At 64.5% G+C, this 8,139-nt stretch overlaps 2 protein-coding genes across 2 annotated transcripts in view; one reads left to right on the forward strand and one right to left on the reverse strand.

The window, feature by feature from the left end:
* The first annotated feature begins 165 nt into the window (after positions 1-165).
* On the forward strand, positions 166-6,851 carry DGKA (diacylglycerol kinase alpha). The gene is made up of 23 exons (XM_015886882.2): positions 166-290; positions 1,495-1,572; positions 1,791-1,867; positions 1,951-2,071; positions 2,157-2,237; positions 2,334-2,383; positions 2,467-2,541; positions 2,613-2,732; positions 2,807-2,924; positions 3,538-3,626; positions 3,902-4,021; positions 4,168-4,266; positions 4,360-4,613; positions 4,735-4,809; positions 4,907-4,992; positions 5,102-5,191; positions 5,287-5,447; positions 5,533-5,597; positions 5,685-5,775; positions 5,847-6,036; positions 6,124-6,244; positions 6,334-6,394; positions 6,509-6,851. Exons 2-23 carry the CDS (start codon positions 1,503-1,505, stop codon positions 6,605-6,607), a joined length of 2,313 nt encoding a protein of 770 aa, XP_015742368.1. The 5' UTR covers positions 166-290; positions 1,495-1,502; the 3' UTR covers positions 6,608-6,851.
* Position 6,852: 1 nt separating this feature from the next.
* PMEL (premelanosome protein) overlaps positions 6,853-8,139 on the reverse strand; it is a 4,756-nt gene continuing 3,469 nt past the window's right edge. Inside the window, exons 8-12 of the mRNA XM_032441057.1 lie at positions 7,979-8,137; positions 7,810-7,903; positions 7,384-7,586; positions 7,219-7,306; positions 6,853-7,129 (exon numbers count right to left, since the gene is read on the reverse strand). Coding sequence (XP_032296948.1) covers positions 6,970-7,129; positions 7,219-7,306; positions 7,384-7,586; positions 7,810-7,903; positions 7,979-8,137 — 704 coding nt within the window. The 3' untranslated portion in view covers positions 6,853-6,969. The remainder of the gene's footprint in view (positions 7,130-7,218; positions 7,307-7,383; positions 7,587-7,809; positions 7,904-7,978; positions 8,138-8,139) is intronic.

The following is an 8,139-nucleotide window of genomic DNA, read 5'->3' on the forward strand; positions in this document are numbered from 1 at the left end:
TTCCCACGTGTGCCCCCCCCACACACCCCTTCCCATCCCCCCTCTATCCCCCCCCTCCGGTCTCAGCCCCCCTCATCCGCTTTAATGTATAACGGAACCGGCCCCGTGAACACGGGACAGGTGGGAGATAGAAGAGGAGCGGACCCCGCCCCGGTGCTGTGCCCCCCCCCCGCCCCGCTGCACGTGCTCCCGGTGCCGCCCCGAGCCGTGATGTCAGAGGGGTTGGGCCGCAACGGCAGCGTGCGGGAATCGGGCCGGACCGAGCGGCGGCACCGAGCGGAGCCCCGCAGGTACCGGCGGGCACCGGGGGTGTGGTGGGACGGCACCGGACGGGAGGGGCGGGGCGAAACGAGACCGGCACTACCGGGATGAACCGCACCGGGATGGGCTGCGTCAGAAGGAACCGAGCCGGACCGGACTGAAACCGGCAGTGCGGGGCTCGGTCCGATCGGAACGGAGCGGGTTGAGCCGAACCGGCGGCACCGTGCGGGGAACGGAAAGGAAGCGGCGCCGACGGGGCACGGCCCCGGCTGCTCTGTGGGGCGTTGGTTCGGTCCCGGTCCCGCTCCCTTTCCCGGTGCCGCTGTGCGCCGTGTTCAGCGCGGTGGCACCGAGCTCCGCTCCCGTCCCGTCCATCCGCCGCCTCCTCGTTCCCGGGGTGCGGCGGAAGGAGGAAAACGAGGCAACCGAAGGGCCCGGCCCCGCCCGCCCCGCCGCTGGGCTCCGCCGCTCCCACCTGCGCCTCCCGGAACCGACCCGGGCTGCACCGACACCGGCACCGGCGGGAGGCGGCCCCGGTGCCCCTTATCCGACGGCAGCCACCCCAAACCGGGGTCCCGGGGAAGAGAACTCAGCCCGGGGGTCCCAGGGGGCTTCCCCCCTTCCCCCCCAATTGCTCCGTTCTCTGCCCGTTACTAAATAACGGAACCAACCTCCACACCGGGGGGGGGGGACCTCGGGGTGCTACGGTTCCGTTCCCCCAGCCCCGGTGCGGGAGGAGAAGGGGACGGGGGTGGTGCTGGGGTCACCCGTGGGTGCTCCGGGGAGCCGTAGGAGGGTAGAGCAGACATTGTGCTCTTCCCCTTTGGGTCACGTTTGGGCTCCGGAGAGAACGCGTGTGTGGCAGCAGGGCGGCTCCGTGCCCCCCCCCCCCCCGCCCTCCCGGTGCCGCTCCCGGTTCCGTGCTCAGCATCTGCCGCCCGGTGCCACGCAGGAAGGGAGCAAAGCTCAGCCCTCCGCCCTCGGGGCCGGCACTGCCGCATCGTGGGGCCGGGAGGGAACCGCATCCATCCCCGTGGGGTGAGTGGGTGGGAGCCGGATGCGAGAAGCACCGGGTGGGGGCCGATACGATACTGTGCCTGTACGAGCGTGCTGCTGCCCGCCCTGCCCACGGGGGGGTGGTGGGGATGGAGGTGGGGCTGTGATAGAGCAAACGGGGCGGGGAGATGGAGGGGAGACCCCCACCGAGCCCCCATTGCTACCCTCCACCCGTAGGCAGCGCTATGGAGGAGAGCTCGGAATGGGGCACGCTCAGCCCCGAGGAGTTTGCCCAGCTGCAGAAGTACCTGGATTGTGAGTTGGGGGGGGGGGGAAAGGGGGGAGGATGCAGCTCGTGTGTGTTTGTGCACGGGTGTGGCTTTGGGTGTGTGTTTGTGGCCGTGGTTTTGCACGCACACAGTGGCCACGCATGCGTGAGTGTATCTAGGGGGGGGGTGCCTGTAGGGGTGCCTTGCACGCACGTGTGCACGCCCTTTGCCTGTGTGTGTGTGCACACACGCCTGTGCCAACAGACAGCAGCAGGAAGGTGCAGGATGTGCTGCAGGAGTTCTATCGTGACGGAGCACTGTCCCAACACCTGCAGGGAGAGGTGAGTGTCTCCCCCCCCCCCATCCCCAACACAAGGGGTGTCTGTTGCCCCCCCAACCTCCAGCCCTTTCTCTGCCCCCCCAGTGTGTGGATTTTGAGGGTTTCAAGCTGTTCCTGAGGAGCTACTTGGAGGCAGCTGATGTCCCGGACACTCTGTGCCATCACCTCTTCAGGTCCTTCCAGAGCACGGGGCAGACGGGCGCTGGTGAGGACATGGGGGGGGGGCTGGGAAACCTGGTGGGGGTGGGTCAGGATGTGGGATGTGGGGCTCAACCTCATCCATCCCACAGATGCTGACCTTGTCTGTGTTAATGATGTCTCCTGCTATTTCTCCCTGCTGGAGGGTGGGCGCCCCGAGGACAAGCTGGAGTGTGAGTGGGGGTCCTGTGGCACAAGGGAGGCTGGGAGGGGTATGGGGGGGACCCCCATCTGACTCTGCTGTGCTCCCTCCTCTCCCCCGCCTCCAGTCACATTTAAGCTGTATGACAAGGATGGGAACGGGCTCCTGGACAGCTCGGTGAGGGGACAGGGCTGGGGGGGGCATCTGGGACCCCCATCATCACCCCTCTCCTCATCATCCTCGCCACCGCCGTGCTGCAGGAGGTGGAGCGGATCATCACCCAGATGATGAGAGTGGCCCAATACCTGGACTGGGACGTCACGGAGCTGAAGCCAGTGAGTTGCCCTACATCCCTCCCCCCCCTTCCCCAAATGTGCCCCCCACCCTGAGCCCCAAATCCCCCCAGATCCTGCAGGAGATGATGAGGGAGATTGACTATGACGGCAGCGGTACGGTATCATTGGCGGAGTGGCTGCGTGGTGGTGTAACCAACATCCCCCTGTTGGTGCTGCTGGGCCTGGAGGTGGTGAGTGTGGAGGTAAACCGTACCAGGACCCCCCCAAGGGCTGTCCTGACCCCCCCCCTTCCCTCCTATTTTAGCATATGAAGGATGATGGGCAGCACATGTGGCGTCTGAAGCACTTCAACCGTCCTGCTTACTGCAATGTGTGCGAGACTCTGCTGGTCGGGCTGAGGAAACAGGGGCTGTGCTGCACCTGTGAGTGGGGCAGGGATGGGGATGGGATGGGATGGGATGGGATGGGATGGGGAGGAGGATGGGGATGGGGATGGGATGGGATTGGGGATGGGATGGGAATGGAATGGGATGGAAATGGGATTAGGGATTGGGGTGGGAATGGGGATGGGATGGGGATGGGGATGGGATGGGGACGGGGAGGAGGGATGGGGATTGGGGAGGAGGAGGAGGATGGGGATGGGATGGGATGGGAAGCAGTGGGGATGGAATGTAATGGGATGGGGAGGAGGATGGCGATGGGGTGGGGGTGGTTGTGAGACTGGAAGGGGGCTGGGGTGGGCACAGGGGATGGGGACAGCAAGATGGAGACTGGGACAGCTGTGCAGTGAGGACAGGGCAGGGAAAGGGACAAGAATGGGGTGGTGTCCTTCCCTTAGATGGGAGAACGATGGGGGCAAGGGGGATGGGGGCATGGAGGGGATGCGGTGTGGGGGGGATGGGGGTCCACAAGAGAGTGATCAGGCTATTGGTGCCCTGGGAGGAGGGGGGGGGGGCGTGCTTTGATTGGCTGGAGGGTTGTTTGGGGGGTGGGAGCAAGGTTGAAGCCCAGCCCCCCGACGGCCGTGCCCCGCAGTCTGCAAGTTCACCGTCCACGAGCGCTGCGCCCGCAAGGCCCCCCCCAGCTGCATCAGCACCTACGCCAAGTCCCGCAAGGAAGCCGGCGTGAGTGGCTGTGTGTCTGTCCATCATCTGTCCGTCCATCTGCCCGTCCGCCTGCCCATCCTTGGCTCCGTTGGCCGGTCCGTTTGTCCGTGGCTCCATCTCTGACCCGTCCGTCCGCCCATCTCTTTGCCCGCCCATCTCTTTGCCCGCCCATCTGTCCGTGTGTCCGTCCATCTCCTTTGTCAAGCTCTGCCCACCCGGCTCTGCCCACCCGTTTCTCCCCCTGTCTGTCCGTCCGTCTGTCCCACCGCCTCCCGCTGTGGCTGCCCACTCAGGTCCAAGCCCACATCTGGGTGAAGGGGGGCTGCGAAGCCAGCAAATGTGGCAAATGCCAGAAGAAAATCAAGAGCTTCCAGAGCCTGACGGGGCTGCACTGCGTCTGGTGTCACCTCAAGGTGGGGGTGGGCAGAGTGGGATGGACCCCCCCATGATCATGGCTGCTTGGTGGGGGGGGTCCCCATCTCCTCCATCCATCCCCAAGGGTTGGGGTGGCTGGATGGGATGGGGTGGCTGGATGTGGTCTCTGCTCCCCCCCCCCCAGATCCATGAGGATTGCCTGCCCGCTGTGCCCCCCACTTGTGACTGTGGGCTGCTGAGGGATCACATCCTGCCCCCCTCCGCCATCTATCCCGTGGTGCTGGTGAGCTCGGGTGAATGAGGGGGTGGGATTTAGGGGAATTAGGGGTGTCCCTGTTTGGAGATGTGGGTGTCACCTCCCTGCTTTGGGGTACAGGAGCGGCAGAACAGCCAAAAAGATGAGAGTGGGACACCGGGTGAGGAGGGTCCTCAGGTCTTCACCACTCCCGAGGGACAGGCGCTGCGGGTGAGACACATTCCCATTCTATCCCCATCCCCCCATCCCATATCTGTGTCCCCCCCATTGCCTGGCACTCACCCCCCCCCATACGTGCAGATCAGCCCCCGGCCTGGCACACATCCCCTGCTGGTGTTTGTGAACCCCAAGAGTGGAGGGAAGCAGGGAAAGAGGTGAGGAGGGGCTGGGTGGGTGCTGGGTACACCCTGAGATCTCCTTCTACACACAGATTTAGGGGGAGGTGGGGGTAGAGGTTGGACCCCCCCCCCCCTCAGCCCAGCTTTCCTTCTGCAGGGTACTCAGGAAGTTCCAGTACCTGCTGAACCCCCGGCAGGTCTACAACCTGCAGCAAGGAGGACCCAACCCAGGGTAAAGGAGGGGATGGGGGGGATGATGTGGTAAATGCTGGGAGGGGGGCAGCCAGCCCTGACCTCCCCCCCTCCAATTCTTCCCTTCCCCTCTCCAGGCTCAATTTCTTCCGGGATGTGCCAGATTTCCGCATCCTGGTGTGCGGAGGGGACGGGACAGTGGGATGGATCCTGGATGCCATTGGTGGGTCTGCAGCCCCCTCCTCATTCTCCCCTTCACACCCTGGGATATATATTGTCCAAATCCTTCCTTCCCCCCTCCCCATCTCATCTCACTGCACTTCTCCCTGCAGACAAAGCCAACCTGCCTCGACGACCACCCGTGGCTGTTCTGCCTTTGGGCACTGGCAATGACTTGGCACGGTGTCTGCGCTGGGGTGGAGGTGAGTAGTGGGGTCTGAGGTGGGCAGCTTAATACCTCCCCCCCCCCAACACCCCTCCCCTGCCTCCTCCCCTGCTCCCCTGTCTCCCCCACCAGGCTACGATGGGGAGAACCTGGTGAAGATCCTGAAGGACATCGAGGGAAGCAGCGTGGTGCAAATGGACCGCTGGCACCTGAGGGTGCTGCCCACCTGCCCCAACGAGGAGGGTGACCCTGTGCCTTACGAGATCATCAACAACTACTTCTCCATTGGGGTGGTGTGTGGGGCTGGGGGTTGGAAGGGGGGGGCACAGCATGGCCAGGTTTCACCCCTCCACACTGTGTGCCCATCTCCCCCTATAGGATGCTTCCATTGCTCACCGCTTCCACGTCATGCGGGAGAAGTACCCTGAGAAGTTTAACAGCAGGTGGGTTCTGCCCCCATATGTCATCCCTGTGACCCCCCCTACGTGTCCCCATGTCCCCACCACACCGTGCTTCCCCTCCCCCCCCAGGATGAAGAACAAGCTCTGGTACCTGGAGTTTGCCACGTCCGAGACCCTCTTTGCCACCTGCAAGAAGCTCAAGGAGTTCCTTAGCATTGAGGTGCCCCTCAGCCCTATGACCCCCCCCCTGCGCCCCCCAATGCCCTGCCCTGACTGTGCCCCCCTCCCCAGTGCTGCGGGACCCCCCTGGATCTGCGGGGTGCGCTGTCGGGGGTGGCCGTTCTCAACATCCCCAGCATGCATGGAGGTTCCAACCTATGGGGTGAGACCAAACGCCCCCTGGGGGAGGCGAGACGGTCACCCGGTGCTGCGCAGCCCCCGGCCATCACCGACCCCGAAACGCTCAAGACCTGCGTGCAGGGTGAGTGGGGTGGGAGGTTGGAACCAACCGCCCCCTTGAGGCTGGCACCGTCCTGACCCCCCCCCAACTCCGATCCCATCCCTTTAGACCTGAGCGATCAGCGGTTGGAGGTGGTGGGGCTGGAGGGAGCGCTGGAGATGGGGCAGATCTACACCGGGTTGAAGAGTGCGGGCACGAGGCTGGCCAAGTGCTCCGAGATCACCCTGAGGTGAGCACTGGGGTTGGGGGTTGTGTCCCACCCCCTTCCCCCCCCCTCCCAGGAGCTTTGGGTGAACTATGGGGGGGCTGTTGTTGCAGGACGCTGAAAGCCCTCCCCATGCAGATTGATGGAGAGCCCTGGATGCAGCCACCCTGCACTGTACGTATCCCCATCCCGGGATGGTGGGGAAGGTTTTTAGCTCCTCTGGATCCCCCTAGTGGTGCTGTACCCTCCCCATGTTGCCTCCCCCCCCACTCTCATCCTCTATTCCAGATCAAGATCACCCACAAGAACCAGGCGCCCATGCTGATGGCCCCCCCACCCCGCTCCTCCAGCTTCTTCGGCCTCAAGAAGGGCTCAGTGGAGAGCTAAGAGGAACCAGACCCCCCCTTCACAACCTCCTGTCCTTCCCATCCTCCCCTGTGCACCCAGGGGTGGGTCCCCCCTATAGGGGCAGTGGGAGGAGGGGCTGGAGTCCCCACCCTGCTATGCCCCCTTCCCCTCCCCCTGTGCCCTATTTATTACCCCCAACCCCCGCGTTTCAAGTGCCTCTTATAGTAATAAAGCTGGCGGCTGGGCCCCCCATCCCACCCCCCCATGCAAACAGACGGAGCACAGCTGAGCTGAGTCTTTATTAGCAGCCAGTACACACATCCCCCCCGGTTCCTGGGGGCTCGGGCCAGGTGGGGGGGGGGGGGGCATGGTACCGGGGGGTGGGATGCAGACCCCCCCCCTTAGACAGCGTTGGCACGCAGCAGGGGGCTGCTTTCTCCACTGGGAGCCCCCCCAAAAGCCTGACGTAGCAACAGACGTAGGGCAGCACCGGGGGGCAGCCAGCTGTGGGGCCGGGATACCTGGGGGGCTGTGGGCAGCAGTGGGCTGTACTTCACACGGCTGCAAACAGAGAGGGAATGGGGTGAGTGCAGTGATTCCCATGCCCCCCCTTGTCCCTTCCCCTCTCCCATGTCCCCCCACCCACTCACCGGTAGGTGTAGGCAGCAGTGCCCAGTGCTGCAACGATGAGCAGCAGCCCCACTGTGAGCGTGGTGCCACCAGCAGCTGGGGATGCTCCTAATAGGGGGGAAACAGCTCAGCATCCCCAATGACTCCTCCCCATCCCCCCCACCCCATCCATCCCCCTCTCCCACCTCCGACAGCCACACGTGTGCTGGCCACAGCCAAGCCATTGCCGTTGGCCAACGAGACGTTGAGGCAGTAGAGACCGGACTGGTTGAAGTCCTGCCGTAGCACCAGCTGGCAGCCTGGTGCTGGAGCCACGGCTGAGCACGTCTGCATCTGCGCTGTGCGGCACTCGGCGTCTGCCACCACGGTGCAAACCTCCTCGGGAAGGCTGGGGGGGGTGTCAGTGTGCTCCCAGGACCCCCTCCATCCCCCCATTGCCATCCCCCCATTGCCATCCCCCCATTGCCATCCCCCCATTGCCATCCCCCACTCTGCACCACAGTTCCCCTGTCCCACCCAGCTCCATCCCGCTGCCTCCAACCCTACAGCCCCATTCTATCCCCATACCCAGGCACTGTCCCCATCTCTATTGCACTGAACCCATCACTCACCTCCCCTCGCATGTCACCGTCAGCTCCACGCTGTTCCCGCTGCCCTCAGGTGCTGCGGGCACCACCTGCACGATGGCCACGTTCTCGATGCCCTCTGTGTGGGGATGGGCTGTCAGATAACGGCTGGACCCCCCCCTGGACCCCCTTCCCCACCAGCCCCGGTGCTCACGGACGACGTTGAGCTCAGTGGAGAAGGAGCCATAGCGATACAGGACGCAGCCGGTGGGCTCGGACTCGGGTGCTTGGCGCTTCACCAGCAGCAGTGGCTCTGCTGTGGATCCAGCTGTGGGATCTGCTATAGCTCCAGCTGTGGCTCCAGCTGTGGGATCT

Source organism: Coturnix japonica, linkage group LGE22C19W28_E50C23, assembly GCF_001577835.2.
Source record: "Coturnix japonica isolate 7356 linkage group LGE22C19W28_E50C23, Coturnix japonica 2.1, whole genome shotgun sequence".
NCBI lineage: Eukaryota > Metazoa > Chordata > Aves > Galliformes > Phasianidae > Coturnix > Coturnix japonica.

Coding starts and splice junctions, on each gene's coding strand:
- DGKA (XM_015886882.2), top strand. CDS start 1,503: ATGGAGGAGAGCTCGGAATGGGGCACGCTCAGCCCCGAGGAGTTTGCC. Junction 2,384..2,466: donor ACGGGCTCCTGGACAGCTCG/GTGAGGGGACAG, acceptor GCCGTGCTGCAG/GAGGTGGAGCGGATCATCAC. Junction 2,925..3,537: donor ACAGGGGCTGTGCTGCACCT/GTGAGTGGGGCA, acceptor CGTGCCCCGCAG/TCTGCAAGTTCACCGTCCAC.